Source organism: Cataglyphis hispanica, chromosome 21 (assembly GCF_021464435.1).
Source record: "Cataglyphis hispanica isolate Lineage 1 chromosome 21, ULB_Chis1_1.0, whole genome shotgun sequence".
Taxonomy (NCBI): Eukaryota; Metazoa; Arthropoda; class Insecta; order Hymenoptera; family Formicidae; genus Cataglyphis; species Cataglyphis hispanica.
The window spans coordinates 183,172-203,755 of NC_065974.1; the positions used below are offsets into that span (position 1 = coordinate 183,172).

The 20,584-nt window shown below is 30.8% G+C and overlaps 2 protein-coding genes across 4 annotated transcripts; one reads left to right on the forward strand and one right to left on the reverse strand.

Annotated features, from left to right (window-relative positions):
* The first annotated feature begins 1,543 nt into the window (after positions 1–1,543).
* On the forward strand, positions 1,544–18,620 carry LOC126857345 (alpha-tubulin N-acetyltransferase). Of its 2 annotated transcripts, none has more exons than XM_050606681.1 (8): positions 1,544–2,343; positions 7,660–7,809; positions 8,688–8,859; positions 11,572–11,713; positions 13,318–13,420; positions 13,519–13,606; positions 14,169–14,215; positions 16,328–18,620. In XM_050606681.1, the coding sequence occupies exons 1-8, from the start codon at positions 2,240–2,242 to the stop codon at positions 16,614–16,616; spliced, it is 1,095 nt and encodes a 364-aa protein (XP_050462638.1). In that variant the 5' UTR covers positions 1,544–2,239; the 3' UTR covers positions 16,617–18,620. The 2 variants fall into 2 exon arrangements, with proteins under 2 accessions (XP_050462638.1, XP_050462637.1); XM_050606680.1 differs by having other exon boundaries at positions 1,545–2,343; positions 16,325–18,620.
* Positions 18,607–20,486, reverse strand: LOC126857346 (polyisoprenoid diphosphate/phosphate phosphohydrolase PLPP6-like). Of its 2 annotated transcripts, XM_050606684.1 has the most exons (4): positions 19,909–20,486; positions 19,539–19,673; positions 19,358–19,457; positions 18,607–19,274 (listed from the first exon to the last, which is right to left on the reverse strand). In XM_050606684.1, the coding sequence occupies exons 1-4, from the start codon at positions 19,909–19,911 to the stop codon at positions 18,889–18,891; spliced, it is 624 nt and encodes a 207-aa protein (XP_050462641.1). In that variant the 5' UTR covers positions 19,912–20,486; the 3' UTR covers positions 18,607–18,888. The 2 variants fall into 2 exon arrangements, with proteins under 2 accessions (XP_050462641.1, XP_050462639.1); XM_050606682.1 differs by lacking the exon at positions 19,909–20,486 and having other exon boundaries at positions 19,539–19,682.
* Between the last annotated feature and the right edge of the window lie 98 nt (positions 20,487–20,584).

Genomic DNA, 20,584 nt, shown 5'->3' on the forward strand with positions numbered 1-20,584 from the left:
AGTTTATATATACCGAGATGTGTTAGGCTGTCTTATGGCACCTGTTAAACGGCACTTCACATCCGAATCACGTATCACTGATGCGCGTGCAGGCGTGCTTTTCAAACGTCCGGGATAGCTTCTGGGAGGCGAGGCGATCGCCAAAGAGGATGATGCTTCACGTGCATCCTTCTGCTCACGGTCGTCATAGGGAGACAAAAATGTCAAGGAATCTGATTTCAAGGATAAATGATCGCCAATTATATTAATAATCATGCATCAAAAACTCGATCCTCTCATTAGGCAGGCCAAACTTTCCTTTTGTTGTTTTTGTTGATTCCTATTTTTTATTTTCGATCTGCATACATATACGCACATACACGCATCTGTAAATAATTTCGTCATATAATATGTGATAAAAATAGCGATATTATATCAAATAAATTTTTTAAAATCGCCGAAATTTCGATAACAGGTTTCTTTAGTATTTTGGTAAAAAATCCAATATGCATAAAAACGTACTGTTTTCGTCTTTTGCCAACCTGCAGTTGACAGCAGTCGGGAAAAATTAAAGCTACAACAGCATAAAATTTAAATAGCTTAACAAAGTATTACAGATTAAGATTTAATCTGATAACATTATATATATATATATATATATATATATATATATATACATATATATATGTTTAAATATATTGTAAAGGTGCTGCAATACTAGTAAAGATTAGAGTAAAGAGACAAGGGGTAAACAAAGATACCTTTCTCTGACGATATATTAAAATTATTGAGATTGAAATTCTTTTTCAAAGATGCGATATTAATTAAATATTTTATAATTTAGATGTAAGATGGAAGCAATTGTCTTATTTAAAAAATACAGAAAAAAGCTTTCTCACGCGCGCGTATCGAATGCTTTTAAATATAGATGCATTTTTTTCAAACTACATTTTCCAAGTGTCGATAATTGCGGCGATGATATGTACTGTTGCTGATATATTAAAATAGAAGAGTTAAAATTAAATCCATGAACGTCCTCTGTTGTTGAAGTAACGAAACTCGTAAAGAGTTTTCGCGAAACCAGTGCTGGATTCAAGCTTGTCGCGCAAGTAATTCTCAATTGCAATGTAACATGAATCAGATTCACTATGTTTGTTATTCACGAATCTTTCTTCAACGACAAGTAAACTGAAACATTTTGAATAAACATGAATTTATTAATATTAAAAGAATTGTAAAATGAGAGGTTCTAACCTGAGCTTTTCGATGCATTGCTCATCAAGATGTTTCTTATACATGTAAATACGATTCTGACAGTTAATGTAACACATATGGTATGCGCGCGCATCTTGGCGCGCCGTTTTTACGGGAAAAATTGAATGTAAATTAGATAGTATCGCTCGACACGCAATTGTTGATTCTGCCGATTGAAATTCGCACGCGACATTAAATCAGCTGATTCCCGCTGCGTCGTGATTGTTCCTTCTTTCTCGACCAACTTCAAATCTCGTCGAATCGAAGAGATACGATACGTCATCCTACGGCGCGGCGCGCGTGGTCGAAGAGCGCTTGCATTTCGAAAGCGCACGTCCGAGCGAACGTCAAGATCGTGGTTTCGCGAAGGAGGGACGCGGAGGTGGCATTATTACGTTCGCGAACGACGGTGATGACTCTCAGTCGGCCGTGAGTCGTGAAGCGAGCGTGAGGTTGCGGGAGTCGCGATCGATTCCGAGAAACGTTCATGTATGTACCTCGTCCATGGCTGTTCGTTTTCGGCCGGAATAAACATCGTGTCTTTGAGAGCGATGTGGATGGACGAGAAGAGTGATCGATCATCGCGGTAAGAAAAGATTCCAGACGGTAGTGTCGACCCACGTGACTATCCAAGTGTCGCGCAAAGCTGTCACTTTTTGAGATACGAGACTCGAACAAGATCCTGCATCAGTGTTACAGGAGCGAAGAAAGAGAGAGAGAGAGAGAGAGAGAGAGAGAGTTACGATCGATGTTCACGTGACAATCAACAACGCGGCGTGAAGTTGTCGCGAAAGGGTGCGCGGACAACGGCCATATTCAAGGCGAGCCATCGTCTCGCCCCGGGTCGAAGAGACGCACAGGATCGGGAAAAAACAGTCCCGCGGCCATCCACCGAGACGAAGCAACGCGCGCGAGACGCATACGCGACGACGAAGGGGACGAGGGCGTGAAGGAACGAGGAAACGCGGTCGATCCGAGGTGACAACGCAACGACCCCATCGCCGAGATGGAGTTCAAGTTCAACGTAAATAAACTCTTGCCTAGAAAAATCAACAAGGTCACGCATAACTTGGTGCCGGAAGACTTCAAAGGTGATCGGCGCGAGTTGAAGTAAGTACACTTTCTTAAGCTCTTGAAACAGCTCTCTCAGGAATAATTAATAGAGTGCATAATGTCTATTTAAAAGGTTAAGACACTAGATAATCGTGTATATTTTATGATTTCGATGGCAAGTAATCTTTCTTTTATCGGTTTTTTCTTTATATTGCACATATATTTTTGAGGAAAATAATACGAGTATTTAAATATAATTTATTAAATATTATATACATATATGCATTACAAATTTCATGCAATAATTTTTTGTTGGTGACATTTGGAGACATTTGTTATGTATGTTTCTCTTTCTGAAGCTGATCACTTAACTATATCTGGGAAATATTTCTGGGAATATCAGTATGCGAAAAATTTATTAACTTCGAAAGAAGTTAGAATTATATAAAAGACAACTAGAGAGAAAGAAAGATATATATATATATATATATATATCTCTTACAGTATATCGAAAAAATTGTTCTAAAAATTAACATAATTTTATTAAAAGATTGAAAAGACGAATAAAATTACAGACTTTTTTGTGTATTTCACAAACTATCTATTAAATTTAATCATACTCCGTCGCTTTTTTTTTATACTCGAGACATAGAATTGAATGGAATTTTTACAAAAAAAAAAAAAAAAGAGAAAAGAACGAATATACGTACTATCTATTATCCATTATCGTCAAGGTTACATCGGTGATCGTAATATAATGGACATGTATACAGCCACGGAACTTTCACTACGCATTAATGAGATAGCAATCTGGTCGTTCGGATCTCTGTAAATTTCTGCAAAGTAATTTTGCTATTAAGACAATTCTGATTTATTTCACATTACTATCGCTATTACTATCTTTCTCTTTTATTCATAATCGTTATATATGTTGCGTGTATTAATTAAAATTGTAGATCATTAATGTACCATTATATTTTCTATCTCTAATTTGAAATTCCTCATAAGGAGACAAACTCTACAATTGAGATGAGATATATTTTTGTGTCTTGTGTAATAAACGCTTTATTAATTGCATGAAAACTTTTATTTTTCACGTATATAGAGCAGAAAATATTATAATAAATAAGTAGATTTGTTTGTTGTTTATCAGAGATTGTAAACACAAAAATTCGTCCATGCGAGCGCGTAGTGAATATTAATATTCTCACGCGTTTGTTTATGTAAAGAAACAGTCTTGTAATATTTTGTATGCGATGCGTCAGTCACAGATTTACAAATGCGATATATGTCAAACAAGCGTGGAGTCTCGCGTGGCGCGTCACGTACGTCAGATCTATCGTTGAATCGCAGAATGTTTGATAATTGACGTCAAACTAGATAGATCTTTCTCAACGAGTTCCAAATTGATTTATTCTCTCGAAAATATTAATCTGATTTAATTAAAATTGAAATATTAGAATAAAAAATAAAAAATTTATAATTCCAGAATTGAAATTTAAAATTCTAATGTTTTAAATTAAAATCGAAATTAAAAAATCTCAGCTTGTGTTCAATATCTTTTTATTCTTCATTTAATTTAACATTACAAATTTCTGAGGCGTTATAGAGATAACAAATTTTCTGCTAAGCATGTAATATATGATAAAAAAATCTAATAAATCTTGTATCGACACATTTCGCGGATTAATGAAAATATCTGCGATTCTTGAGACGCATTTATTCGATGACGATATTTCTTCGATCATTGCCAAATGCGTTTGGAGCTTTGAATAATTTGCAAGTATCGTCGCATCTTAGATCTTCTATCTCATGTTCCGTTCATGATTCCGTTTCGCAGCATCTTAAATCAATAAAAAATGTTGCATATGATAATTATCAGATTGAAGCGATCTTAGCTGTCTTGAATAATCGGAAATTACGGTAGATTATTTATTTACCATAAGTTACATCAGGTTTTATGCGTTATTTCTAAGTAAACACGCGCTGATATATATCGTTAATACATAGTATGAGTTATGCTCCAATAAATGATTAATGATTAGTGAATAAATTGTCACTGATGTATCTTCAAATATGTCGCTCCTGATAATCGCGGATTGTCAAATATCTATCTAGCTGATTGTGAAAGATAGCGCTTAAAAGTCGTAGGTGCCATATTAATTAAGATCTAGGTCACGGATTACTGCAAACAATTTCCACGATAAAATCTAAGATAAAATTCCACATTCTAACATCTGTTTAACTCATTTATTACGAAATTACAGTATTCTTATATATCGTATGTTCTATTTCGTGACTTATATTTTCATGATAAATTATTTTTTCATATATATATATATATATATATATATATATATATATATATATATATATATTGTTTTATCAAAAATCAATAACAGATGTTTTGGATCGATATGACTCTTACCAAGTAAAGAGTTCGGAAAGTAAATATCCTCCGTTCCGAGAGAACGGACTTTTTGCCGTAAGAGAAACTTGGCGAAACGCGAAGTAAATGAGTATTTTTTAACAATAATAAATCGTACAGACAGGCTTCTATGTGTGGTGTTCTCGGTTCAAAGCACCCAGTTTATTCGCAACAGCCTCCATCGAATTCTTGAGCAGTGATTCGCGATGCTCGCGGAAGTTTATGACGAAATGTCAGAGAAGCGGTTTTCTCATACAATCGCGCGAGGTTTGTCCGTCGTTATACCTGATTATTATGCAGAAAACGTTGTCTCCGGTTGCCTCCTTTTCTCGACAGAAATAGTGATGCAATATTATTACGTATAATACGCTGTAAAATCGGTCGTTGCCCGTTAAATACGACTCGCCGTAATAGTCTTTTAATTGATACTCGTATAACGGAAATGGTCATCGAAATCTTAGGTTTTTGCGCGGACTCGCTAATTGCATGTGTAACAAGCTGAGATATAAATACGGCGTGTTAAAATAATATATATATATATATATATATATATATATATATATATATATATATATATATATAAAGAGCAGGAAGGAAATATGAAATGTATCATCATATTGATGCAAGCAGAAGATTTTTAAATCGAATGTTCTAATAATAAATCTGTTCTAATTAGGATTTTTTAATTTTTATTATTTTAGTATATAAACAACATATTTAATTGTTTCTTTGATTAAATGAATTACTAAATTGCTTCTTTGACAGATACTTTGTGTTAGATCGTATTTAGAGTCTCATCTATTATCTCGTTACATACATTAGAGATTATTTCTGCATAGATGATATATTGTATCATCAGATACCGTAAATTGCGAGTTTTATTATTAACTGCGATTTATAGCTTCGTTAAAGTGTATATCCTCATAAGTTCTCACGCGGTTTCTAATATTTCTCACGCACACAAAATTGCTCTTGCGAACACAATTAATCATTTTTACTTGTAAAATTTAATGTATATAAAGGAAATTAGCTCTTTCGATTCGGTCAATAATTTTAAATACAATCAGACAGAATTATTGGAGCAGAGAGTGCGTGCGATCTACGTACATTTATTCGATGTGCGAGAATGAATGAACGAATAAATCGTATTTCCTTGATCACCTTGATCCTTTTTACAGAATGAGGTCAATAACACATATGACCATTATCGGAATAACGTTACTGAGTGACATTAAAGGATGCAAAAATGGCCTGTCAAGATTAAAATCAAATAATAGAAATGTACATGATTGTTTAGATACCCTCGGATATTTTTTTCTAGATAAAAATCGGATTTTTTAAAATTGTATTGAACTTTGAAATCTGGGACGAATGAATTACAAAATTCGTAATTGTTTATATTATACGAAATCTTTAAAATTTTATTATATCGTTATTCTATTATATTCTATTATGCTCTTTTATAAAAATAATTAAACACAAAGAGAATTTATTTTGAAAACAGTTGGAGTTTATATATAATAAATAAAATTTTATTCTTTTCTTATGATCTTATATATTTTATATATCTTATATAATTTGCAAGATTTTACATTTTAATTTTAAATTGAAGCTTATCAAACAATGACTTTCTATCACAAATTTCCGTTGAAAAAAAAGTTGGCTTCAAAATTGCTAAAGAATCCGATGTTAAAATTAGGCAGGCTTCTCGTGTAAGATCACTTCCGCAAAATTTCACATCCTTGAGATTAGCTGTAAATTTCGCAATGCAGCTTTCTACACATAATGGCTATTCACGTCATCGCCGAACATAATCCATCATATACTTTACACCTATAATATAATGACTATAGGGAAAAGACCTAATATCGAATATGGAATAAATTAACTCGATTGCAAAGCAAGCGATTGGCGCTCGTCCAAAACTTAAATTAGGTCACTGCTCGTAACTGAGTGAATGATGTGCGAAGAATAATTACATCCATATAATTTTCTTACATGTAATTTCGTAAAAAGCGGAAATGATCGGATAACGAAATTGCGCAAGATTAAAGATTATATATAAAAATTATAGCTCTTTTTTATTCTATCATTATATAGCTTAACATTTTTATACTAATATATATAATTCACATGTAATAGAAAATATAATCTGACAATATCTATTTAAAATAATTATACGTCAGTTTTATACATTATTATTGATGCTTATAAATTATTCTAAACACATATTAAAAATTAATTTATAATTATTATTAATCTTTAGAAATTTATTCGAATATTTGTTAGATACTTTCTATATCCCGCATATTTACCATGCTGCTTTCCACTAGTTATCAAAAACGTTTCGTTCTAAATACTTGATGGAAGAACATCGGAATTAATTTTCCGTTTGGAATTAATTAGCATAAATCTGTGAGCTGATGAGCGTATAAAACATATAAAATGTAAAGACGAAAAGTAGAACGTGGCTGTTTCGTGCTATTTCAGTGATAAACCGCAATCTACGTAGTTGCGGCATTGAAAAACGGCGAAATGCTCGAGTGAGATGCTATTTTTTGCTTGCCGTCTATTTCAAGAGATATCCGCAGCATCTATTTCAAATGAAACGATTCGAAACTTACGCTTGAATCATGTTTTTTAATTGCAAATAAAAATTTTACCACTTGGGAGTTCTCATATGTTTTTACAATCATAGATTTGGAATATCTATAGAAAATAATCTTTTATTATATTTTTTAATTATTTTGAATACGGTTGTAAAAACACATGAGATTTCCTGAGTATGGTAAAATTTTTAGTTATAAAGAACACGGTTTGATCATTTCTTTTCGTATATTAATATTTATTTCATATTTTAATTAGGAATTATTTTATTAATGGAAATACTTGATTGTCTTCAAAATATGAGTATAAGTATGTAATAAGTACCTCTTTTTTTCCAGCGAATGTCAAAGACTATTAAGCAGAATATTGGATGATATGGGTGAGGCATCGGCGAGGGCTCAAGGACTCAACAAGCCCATTACCAGCGCCCTTAAACTTCGAGACACAGATCATACGATTTATCTGCTCGTAGATAATGAAGCAAACAAGTAAAGTTCTTCCTATAATTAATTACTATTCTCAAAATACTATCACGTCTGTAAAATTAACGCTTCTGATCTCGAGTATTTCAATATATAATTAATATTGTCTTTGGCTTAGTTTTTTTTTAAAGACTTCCAACTTTTAACACTTAAAACGATGAAAATAAAAATAAAAGAGGTGTCTTGTTGTCGCAACCATTAGGGAAATCGAGATACTCGAGATGCGCGTTGTGGATTTAAATGCTACGGACCAGAAGTGGGTGTATCCTAGCCAAGGGGTTAAAATCTCTCGGCAGGACAGCCCGTGGATCGATGTGCCGAGCTATAATGTTGTCTCGACTTTACGAATATTCAGATTCCCTAAAACTGCAGGCGATACTATATATATGACTCTCAACTTTCTATATTGCATAGCTTGGCTATTCTGAAAGTTACTTAATTAAGAAGCAATATAATATTCCTCAATATAATGTATAAAGTGTTTTAATTATTGAGTTATCTTTTGGCTGTTTTGAATAATTTTGTATTGATTTTTCTTTAAATCTTTTCGCTAAAATATTTCTCATAGTTTTTAAAATATTATTTATTATTTTAATTAAGTTTTAAATTATTTTTTTTGATTAAAATATAATTTTTTTATAATTAAATTTTAACATCTATTTAAAGTTTAATTATTAAAATAAATCTTGTGTTTTTTAATCGCTTATAAATAAAGAAATATTCCTTAGACGGTATGAGATACGCGTCAAATCTAACGTAGATATTACGCATCATTTGTAGCATTCATTAAGACCACGTATATATAATATCCTCCATAATTGTCTCGCGAATACGATCATGAATTATTCACGTAAAATCATATGCTTGCACATTTCATTTCACAGTGGATTGGGTAGCGTAGTGGGTTTATTGAAGACGGGATCGAAGAATCTCTTTCTGTTCGACGAGATGGGAGAGCATTATCAACTACAGGCGAGATGCATCTTAGACTTTTACGTGCACGAATCACGGCAACGTATGGGCCTGGGAAATATTCTCTATCAGCACATGTTATCTGTAAGTTCGAAGCGTATACTTCTCATTAAATATTAAATTAGGTTTAATCTCGAATTATTATACCACTCACACAACGTAAACAAATATTACAAAAGACAGTGTCATATATAAATTTTTTATCTAATAATTAAAGAATCTTTCATAATTAATTGTTTTATTACGCAAAATGAAATCTTTGACATTGTACCGTCGTTTCTGAGATATGTTTGCCGAAACAAAGTCGATTTAATTAACACCTTCTCTCGATAAAATTGTGTGTTAACGAGTTCGCGAGAAACAGGTCGTTCTCACGTGAAGAGAGAGTTTCCGCTACACGATACGGACTCCCTCGCTCGAAAACAAATCTTGCGATGCGCCAGTACAAGGCATAATTACTTCCTGTACGGGAGCAGAAGGCGTCGCGCGCAGTCACGATTTAAATCGCTATCGTCGAAACTTCGTGCGAAGCAAAAGTAACTTGCAATTACGTTACATTAGACGAAAGAACGAATAACAGTAATGACATTTATTACGGACAACTCACTCGCGCAGTACATGTATTTCCAGATTAATATAATCATAATCGTTTAATCATTTAAATAGATAAGTTAAAATAATTGCTTTGAAATTTTGATTACAGACTTTGCCTGAATTCGGCAAAATGGGCAGTGTGATGGAGAATTGCGATTGCTTATATAAATATGTCGCGAAAAATATGAGAATCATATGAAAAGAATACAGAATATTCTTTGGATTGAAAATGTTTGCTAGTATCGATGATAATATATCGACATTTTAATGCCATAATTTTATCGCAGGACAATATATAACAAACAAAATTAATTTTGCTACGTATATAAAACATGCAATATAGGCATGCATACATTAATTAATTAAATAATTTTAAAAATATATGACGTAAAATATTCTTTAATGATTTTTTATCTAAGTATTAGATATGTGTATGAGACCTAAAACAATATTTATATTATTTGAGAAAAATAATGTGGATTATCTGCATCTGCACTATAAGCAGTAACATACAGAAATTAGGATAAATAATCAATTTCAGTAGAAGAATCCATGGTGATATATAATCTATTTCTTGCACTTCTTAAAGTAACGCGTAACAGAGAAGAATGAAAAATTCCGTAAATCGTTTTTCGTTCCGCTCGAGAACTCGAAACCCTGAAATCACGTGTCACGTGAGGACAAGTTCACGGAACTGTAACGAAAAGAAACAGCCGTTCCCTTTTTCTTCTTTTGTTTTTATAAATGACATGCATCGGTTATGAACAAAATAAAATCTGGAACGCAATATTCGACTATAACTCACATTCATTATTCGTAATTATACTCGTATTCCTTCGCTCATACGTCACACTATTCGAAATGAGTCATTCGAAAGTACGGTATCGTAATTATTCATGTGTGTGTGTGTGCATGATTCTCATCAATGAAAATAAAGAGATACGACTTCGATTACATAATTTCTTTTCCTGAAAAACGTTATTATGTCAGAAAAATCTATACTATTTTTGCAGAAAATTGTTCAATTTTTATATACTTAAATTTTATTTGAATGTAAATAATTAAAAATTATCACAAATAAATAAAGTTTATTCATTGAAATAATTAATGCTAAAAGTTGAGAATATACAATAGATAGCAATTTCTAATCATTTTTTAAATGAGTAGAAATCGAGTTTAATATCCAAAGTATATTTTAATAAGATTGTTTCCAATTATAATTGATATACCTCGATATATCAGATTAAAGATGGTAAAGTAAATTTTCTTTCGAGAATAAGAAAGATTATTTAAATTACCTAAACATAAATGTAATATTATTCTAATGTTGATATTGATAACATCTGAAATTTTGCAAATTACGTTGTAAAAGATCAAACTCTCTTATCTCGGCTGTAATTTTGTAACGAATATATTATTTCATAGTCAGCGCGACTTTCTTATAACCAGATCCGAGATATCGCGCGTAAAATGCGACCGATATTAAACAGACGCGTGACCAGAAGTCATTATACATAGAGGCGAGTTTTACACTCGAAGGTAATCGGCAAGGTGATTGAACTCGACCATAGACCGTTTATTCCGATATGATTCTTACCATTTTTCGTATATCTGATAATATAATTTTCTTTTAATGTTACTTTTTTTATATAGGACGATTATTATTGGAAACTCAATTCTGTAATAAATCGCTTGGCTCAGCAGTTTGCGCTCTCGCTAAATAATGAAAGTTAATCACACACAACTATTATTTATTACAGCTTTCACATATATATTCGTGGATTTATATTCCAAATTTATTTATAATATATTCTATAAATATAAATTATTTATAATATATTCAAAATTTGTCAAAATCTACTCTAGATTATTAAAATCTACAATTAAATGTAAATGATATAAAAATTAAATAGTAAATGAATAAGAGATTTCTAATAATCATTCTAATAAATCTCTTAATTTCTTCTTTTGCTAAGAATCAATAAAATATTTGAGTTTTTAAGATATTTTTAATTGATTTGAAAAAATAAGTATTTTTATTAAAAGATTACAATCTCTTATATACATGGATATTTTAGTAATTTACAAATATTGATTTAATAACGTTTTAGTATTTCTAATTAATATTCTTCTTATTATTTTTCTCATTAATTTTTTTTAGATTTTTTTATTCTACTTCTAATAGAACGGATTTATTTATAGGAGGAGAACATTAGGCCAGTAAAATTAGCCATTGATCGACCATCGGAAAAATTCTTAGCCTTCCTACGCAAATATTACGGACTCTCGAAGATTATTCCACAGAACAACAAATTCGTCGTTTTTGAAGGATTCTTCGATGACGGTATGTAATTACCTCTCTACGTATTGCCATTAAATTGTACTGTATAAATCTTAGTAAAATATAAGATTGATAATATTATAACATGACATGATTACTTTGTGTCGTTGTATCTGTGATAAGGAAAATTATTGAAAGATATTGAAAATGATTGTAATAATTCTGTGTTTGCGATCAACTCATACAACTTTCTATATTTGTACTCATTTATAAGTAAAATTCTCCTGATTATTCCGCCTTCGTGGTTACGAGTAATGAAGGGTATACCAATATATAGGGCGTGGGATAAGCAAGGGGAAATAAAGGGAGCGAACAAAGTTTCTCGTTAACCCTGTAATGTTAGGGTAGGCTCGAAAAAGACGCCCCAGCATTTTCGTTTTGCCGACAAATTACGACGAGAAACAATAGAAATAGATTATATCAAAGTAAAATCATTCAAATATGTGGATAAGGCATAACATTTCATTTCTCTTGCAATAAAAGGTGACAACTGCTTTTGGGCAGTACCCCGTGACGTGTGCAGCCAAAAATAAGTCTCATATGAATCTGTCGACTATCTCGCAAAATATCTACGCTGATTGTTTTTTTTTTTCGCGTTTATCAGAGATAAGCCTCTATTTCCATATAGAATATTATTTTAAAATGCGAAATAATACTATTCTGTGATACACGATAATGATTCAGTCGAAAGATAAATTGTAGAAATATATTTCTCTTTCTATCAAAGATAATATTTTCTCTGATACACGCAAAAATCTCTCCTCCCCCCTCTCTCTCTCTCTCTCTCTCTTTGTCTCTCTGAAAAATGAATGATTCAATTATTTTCCGTCCTTATGATGCAGTGAGACTTCTTTTGCAACGTCTCTCGCCAATTGTCGAAGTGTCCGTATACAGACAAACACAAGGTCAGATCTGATTTCAGAAGTCGGGCCACCCTACGATGAGTCGCTCGTGTCCTAAATCGGCAATACTCGTTCGGAAAGGCTCGAAATCGCGGCCAATGCCGCGCTAAGGACGATTTATGCCTCGGCTATGTCCACGATCGATCAAGTCCCATCCCTAGATGTCAAGCTGCTGCTTGATTCACATTTATGCTGATTATGCACGATTCGCTCCAATTTTGCGATAGTGTTTCTCAAGAAATCGATGTCCCTCTGTATGTCTTTGTTCACCGAAAGATGAAATATTAAATGCGGAAAGGGAAATGTGATCGCTAGATAATGAGTGGCAATAATACACGGCAAAACGACAGATGACAAAGTTAATGATTATTATCATTAAATGTAATCGTGGATAGTTGCTTAAAACACATAGCATAAAGATTAATATGAAAATTCTAAAACATTTATAGAAGATAAACTAAGAGATAAATAATATTTTTTAATACAATAAAAAGGAGAAAAAAACATTTCTAATGAAAAATAAAATTGAAATTAAATCTTAAAGATTTATTTGTTGAATTTACGTGTGTGTGTTATATATGCATATATGTACACGATTGTAAATAATGTATGAAAAACATTTACTTTGACGTTTTCCGCGCCCAAATTTCTATAAAAACTCGCGTACCATTGAATTCTCATTTGTCATCGTTTTTGTATTTGTAGAGAGCCGAGATGTGAAGAACAACAGATATAGTTTACCTCCCAGAACGAGCGTGGACGACGGAACGCCTGGCAATAATAATAATAACGGGAAGAATGATGCTAGGTAGGTGCGTCGTCGGATACCGCGTCGACTGCGAAGCGACAGATGCGAACCGTGACATCGCAATTATATAGACAAAAAAATCAAATTTCGCTTTTCAGTCTCAACGGAATCCCGTACGTAACGTCCGTTTCGCGTAGCTCATTCGGTAGATACGCCGCGGCACGACCGCCCTGTTCCATGGCAAACGTGAGTACGGCAACATGAGAAAATATTGGGAAAATTTTTTCCTCCTAATTGATGTCATATTTTTTATCATTCTTTAATTTTAACTCGTGCATTCTATAATAGTCTTGTATATATCAAAATGTCTATTTATATAAAATTGTATCGTGCGAGACTTTTGTGTGTGCAACGTATTGATATGACTAAAATGACAATTGAATTTTGATATCGGCAAATTTCAAAAGCATTGTTTCTAAATGTAAAATAATATATGTAGATATAATAGATATTATATTAATGATACATATATAGAGCAATATTTAAAAAATTTTAATTATTAAATATATGTGGTATAATCTACACTTATTTTTGATCGCTATTAAATGAAGTTGCACATAAAAATCATCTTTTTGACTAAACAGATATTTAAGAAGAAAGATCTCTTTTATTTCAGTTTAACGCATACTCGGCAACTAACCGCTTTAATTCCAGTTATCTTTTTTTATATTAAGCTTTTCTTGTTTTCTGAATATCCAGCGCATATATATAATGACTAATCATAATAAATATTGACGCTTTCTTCTAGATAATCCATAACACAGCGATGCTTGGTCAATCAACCGAGCGTACCGGGTGAGTAAAATTCATGCAATAATCTGAGATGGTCCACAATCCTGCAAATTGCTTGCCCTAATTTTCTTTAATATTTAATAGAAGATTATATATAGAGAATGATTATGTGTAATAATAGTATTGCATAGGAATGTTATTGTACATAATAATATTCTTTTGTTGAGATCTCACTCGTGTTGTGACAAACTATTCTCTCATAGTTGTGCAATGAAAATTTAATTTTTAAATGACGCCGAGAGAAGTTCTTCAGCGTTAAAAAGATAAATAATTATTTAATAAATATTAACGAATTATTTAATAGATAAAACAAATTGAAAAAATGGGACTGTGAGAGAAGAAAATATGTATTACCTGCATTTATATTTGTTTTCGCATTTTTGCATTGTGAGCAAACTTTAATTAGCGGTCACCGCCAAAGCTTTAATTAATCTTGCTAAGAATGCTCGACATATCTCAAATGCTTTAGATGCTTCAAATATCAATCGTTGTGATAACGCACTGCGTTGATGATTGTCGATTTATCAGTTTTATTATTTGCAATATTGAAAAATTTATTTAATCAAGAGTTAATTGGACATACAACAATCGTAGTAATGGTATTAATGCTCAGTCGTTAAGACAGCTTGCCGAAATACTATTCTTATACTGAATGCATAAACGCCATCGCTTGCCAAGATATGTCTAGGCGGGCGATAAATATTTCCGGGTCACCTCGATCACATTCAAGTCTCGGATTTCAGTCCGGTGTGAATTTAAAATGAAACTATTGATCAACATCTATGTTTTATATGAGAAAGATATAATGATAAATAATATAAAATTAAACTTGCAATTGTTAATATTTTTAAATAAGCATATATTTTTATAAAATACATTTTGATATTACATAATCTTGCGAGAGTGAGTACTAAATATTGTGTTCATTTTTTTTAATACTAAAAATATGTGATATGTAAAAAAGGAAATCTAGGTGACCTAATATTTTTAATTTGCCACGATACGTTAATTTTTATTGAAAATGCGCGCGCGTTTAAAATATACATAAATCATATTAAAATTGTTGATTCCTTGAAGGAATTATTTTCATTGTTTCTATATACGTAAAAAGATTAAATTATTTGTTGATCAAATAATCTGTACAGTTGTTTAAATTTATTAATTTGCATTGGTTAGAAGATGTGTGTATATATACATAGTAATAATTATAATTCTAATAATAATAATATATGCTATATAGAGAAATGAGAAGGAAATTATTATATCATGAATATTTGTAATATGTGTGAATATGAATTAGAGTTGTACAAAAAAGACGAAAAAGAGAAAATAAGTACAGAAAATTCGGGAAATGTCGCACTTTTTGTTGTGTTTAAAAGTCAAGATTTATTTATATCTATTTATATTTCAGTTTAATTTATATAATTTAGTATGTATATCATATTTCTTGAACATGCTCTATGTAAATTATAGCCTGTAAGAGTTCGACTTCTGTAATTATTAGTGACAAATATATATGTTAATGTAAAAGATTTATTTTGCTGATTTTCTGCGTGTATATAGATTTTCGCTTGAACTAAATATTTTTATTTTTCCTTCGATCACAAAGGGATATAAAGAATAGGAATCTAATAATTTTTCAACTTGTACGCATAAACAAATCGAATTATTTAAAATTTTATTCGACAATAAATAATTCGTTCATAGTCTTTCAAATTTATTCTTTTTAATTATGCGTTATATATTAAAATAATATCCACTTTTTACAATATATCTATGATTTAAAAAGATTAAAAACAATTGTAATCAAAAAATTGATTTCTGATGAAATCTAGAAAGAGGAAAACAAAAGTCTATACATAAGCTCGATTCTTGACGATTTTTTCACTTTCCTTTTTCTTAGTTTTTTTAATTACATTTATATTTTTCCTTAGAATTAATTTTATATTGGATAAATGCAATTGAATATGAAAAATGAAGTCTTCCTTGAAGAAACGCTTACGACAAATCTACATGAACTCGAGACTGAAACAAAAAGACATGTAATGTTGCATGTTGCTGTCAGCTTTCTCTTGCGCGTGTCACGATCTGACAGGCAAAGTGATTTTTCAGCAGTAACGATAACGGTAGAGCATCGCCGCCTCCGCCGTTGAAGCTGGAACGACCGCGTTCTTTAAGCATCTATTCCGAAGAGGAACAGAAGCAACGTAGCCTCGAGATGAACACCGTCCCGACGCCGATCGTGCCGGATAATCAAATGAAGCCCTTCGTTCCTATCTTATTAGAAGCCGAAAAAACAGAGAAAAATGTAAAGCCATCGCCGTCATGCGGTCAAGAAGTGACTACCGGTACCAATCAACACGGACATCTGGATCTCAAATTTTACCATTCACCCTTATGGTGAAGCGATCTAACTGATATATAATTATCTTTTTCGCTTCCTCTCCTCTTTGGAAGAGGAACTCGTTTTATAAATCGAATTGGTTCGACTTGGGTTAGTACCCTAATTCCGGATAACTCGACAGATTTTCCTTTATCTGTATACGTTATGTATTTTAAGTAGAATTACACAATCTAGTCAGAAGGAAAGTTGTAATCGCTCACTCAGGATTAAGACATTGCGATCTGTAAGCATACATTAATAAATTTCAAGTCTATTTTTTATGTTTCTAAATTATACTAGCAAAATATTTCTCATTTAATTCTGGGATAAACTGCAACGCTAGTAAAGACGGAATATTTCTGATATGAAAATAAAACAGATATCAAAATTTATGTTATTTAATTAAGTTGAGACAATAAATAAAAATAAACCCGTCTTATGAGTCCTATTTCAAAGAATAAGAAGTCATTTTTATAAAAATATCCGCTCATCATTTTCAATATTCATCTTTTTATCATATAAATATATATTCATTATATGGCAAATGATCTACATATTCATACATCCATTCAAGAAATGAATAAATATATATAAGAATGAAAAGTAAAAAGTCTATGACGATGAATATCAATCAATTATATTTGAAACATTGTTTACTCTCGTAAATATAAAACGATATTACGAAAAGTTCTAAATTATCTTGTTTGAAGGACTCATGTAACAATACATAGTAAAGTTTTAAGGCTCTTGCCAGGTAGACAATAGTTATCGTGGATTTTTTTAAATTGAAATTAAATTAAATTGATTTTTTTCTTGAATGTAGACTATAGAAAGTTAAGAAATATATACGATATAAATATATCTGTATATTATGCATTAAAGAAAGATTTATGTCACATTTATTCTTCATATGTAATGATCTATTTATGTCAGATGTTCATATTTATATATTTAATGATATAATTTTAGTATATGCCAAGGGAAAATGTTTCGGCAAAAAGAGAATTATAGAAAATGAGAAGAAGGTCGAAAAATTTGTGATTATTTGCATAGATATTATTATGCAAGATATCTCAGAACTCGCAAAAAATTAATACGTTATTCCTTATGAAATGGCTTATGAATGGCATTCTGTTATTTTTATATGTCTCAATCCTGAGACATATAATTAATGTTGATTATTTATTTATTTATATGTAATGGGGAAGAAATAAAGAGCATACAGTATTTTGCTTCAAATTTGAGGACCGATTGATATTCATTATAGAGGTATTATGTATATGCACACATGTAATGCATACACATACATATGTAGAAAGAACCGCTTGTATATGCGTATATCTATCTTCAGATTCATATAAACACCCTAGAAGAACGCATGATGAAATTAGTTTAGATATTATAATCGATAGATATTAGAATTGGCACAAACACATATATATAAGTACATACTATAAATATATACTATATATAAGTAGAATGGAAAGAAACAGGGCCATAATACATATAATTCATTAGCAAAAATTCATATTATCAATTAAAGACTGTTTATGTGAAATTATACCAAAACGCACAGTGTATCATGGATAGGTAAAGGCATTCACATTACCATTTCAGGATGTATAATCCAAATAAAGGGACATTCTGCAGAGATTATAAGGACTACTATTAAAGAAATGAAGCAATATCATTGATCTGATATATATCGACAAATTATTTAAGCTATTATAATTAGTTGAGCTATCACTATTATATAGTATTGTAACTTGCAAATTGTTATTCTTACATGAATATATAATGTAATGTAATTATTAATGTGCAAGGATACAATAAGCTTGGAAAAAAATTCGATATTTATATTTGTCATCCCAATTACACAAGAATTTTATATAATCCATAGAGAGATCTATATATGACATGCTTATGAAGAGAGGAGACATCTAGAATAACAGATAAATGCAAAATGAGGATATGTGTTTTGTTTTCAAGTAAGAAAAGAAAATAAAGAAGATAAGGATGAAGAAATACTCGTTTATCTTCTATAAAGCACCTTTTCTATATTACAAAAAATATTTACGTAACATTTTTCTAAACTAGTATCTTCATTTCTATCAAACTTTGTTAATATGTATATATTGAAATATATATATATATATTCGTGTATCACAAAATTATCTTGATAAAATATTTAATTAGTCACACATACAATTGCACAAATTCAACAATATAAAAAAAAAGCAATGTGAAATATTCCCTAGTATAGGAATATTTCCTAGCATAGGAACTAACGTTATTAAACGTCATACTCAGCTCCCGATATTTTTTCGTCAGTAATCCACCAAACTAAACTGGTGCAAGTTTCTCGTTCCAAATATATGTATCCTATTAGCATACCTTGGAAGATACCAACAGCTATCCCTGCCAAAACATCGACTATGTGATGCTCCCTCGTCAGAAGTTTGGATATGCATACAGAAAAGGACCACGCTAATAATGGTGGCACACATATTAAAGGTACAGGGTATAAATTGAGAAAAAAAAATGTGATAAATGCCACACGTGCTGCATGTCCAGATGGAAAAGAATCCTTATTTGGAGAGAAATTATCGTTAGTTGTAGGCCGTCTCCTTCTCGTTGCTGCTTTTAATACAGCAACTAAAACAATGTCTAGTGACAAACCTGAAATACGCATACACATATATAGATACAATTTTCAATTTTAATATAATTCTCAAATATTATTCACTTTATTTTAAATTTACCTATTAAAAGATTGACTTGCATCTGATATAAATTTGGATTGTTAAGAGCCCAGATCATCACAAGATTAGTTACCAGCCATACTACACTATTACATGATATCTAATAAAAAATAATGAATAAGATCAACATACATATATAATAATGTTTTATTTTATTTAATTAATAAAGAAATAAACTTACTCTTAGTAATGTGTGATGTATCTTTAGTTGCCTCAAAATTAAAAATTGCTGTGCCCAATTAACAAAAGTGTTAGTTAAATAAGCATCAACGGCTAGAATCGTCCTTAAAGTCGATGAAATTTTTCGTTTATCCTCCTTAAACATAAAATAAAAAGAAAAAAATCAATGCACATAATGCTCTTTGTTTGAATGAAAAAAATACATTAATATAAGTACAAAAATATGTATAAATATAAATGGGAAAACATATATGCTGAAAAGACTGAATATAATAAAATTACAATAATGAATTATGAATATACAAAAGTGAAATAGAAATAAAATAAATAAAGCATATAAATGATAGGTTATAATATATCAATCAACATACCATATTGTCTTCCAATTAGAGTTGATTGAAAAAATAAAGTTAATAAGTAAAATATTTAAAAATCACTATATTTTTTCGATGAATCTCACATTATCTATATTGCGGCTATCAAAACTATGTCAAACAATGTCAAATACGAACTACAATGATGACTACCAAATACCCTATCCCCTATCTCTAAAGTTTTATCTATAGATATACACCTTTACGTACATATACATATCCATATGTGAAGTTAAGTGAATAAGGAGCCTATTTTGTAATTTTGTCGTTAGATATCATTATGCAGCTATTTTTCGATACGTTTTATCTGCGCAATGACATCGTTAAGGACTGATTATTCCAACTTCTTGGTGGATTTACTTATCAATTAGATATAAATATTAATAAATATTTTTGTTTCATTTATTGGTAAAGTTTACCTATGAGTTAAATTGTTATTATCAAGAGGTAACTTTATTTGGTATCCCAACCATTGAGTAAAGGTTTCTATTTATATTCTAACATTTATCTAATGGGTGATTGACAAGTAAATCTACTAAGAAGTTGGAACAACCAGTTCTAAATGAATGAATGAATAAAACGAACTAACTAAAATGACTAATGAGCTATAAATTATAAATGGGCTTCTGATGTTCGAAAATAGATTCGATAGTTCGTAATAGATTATTGAAAA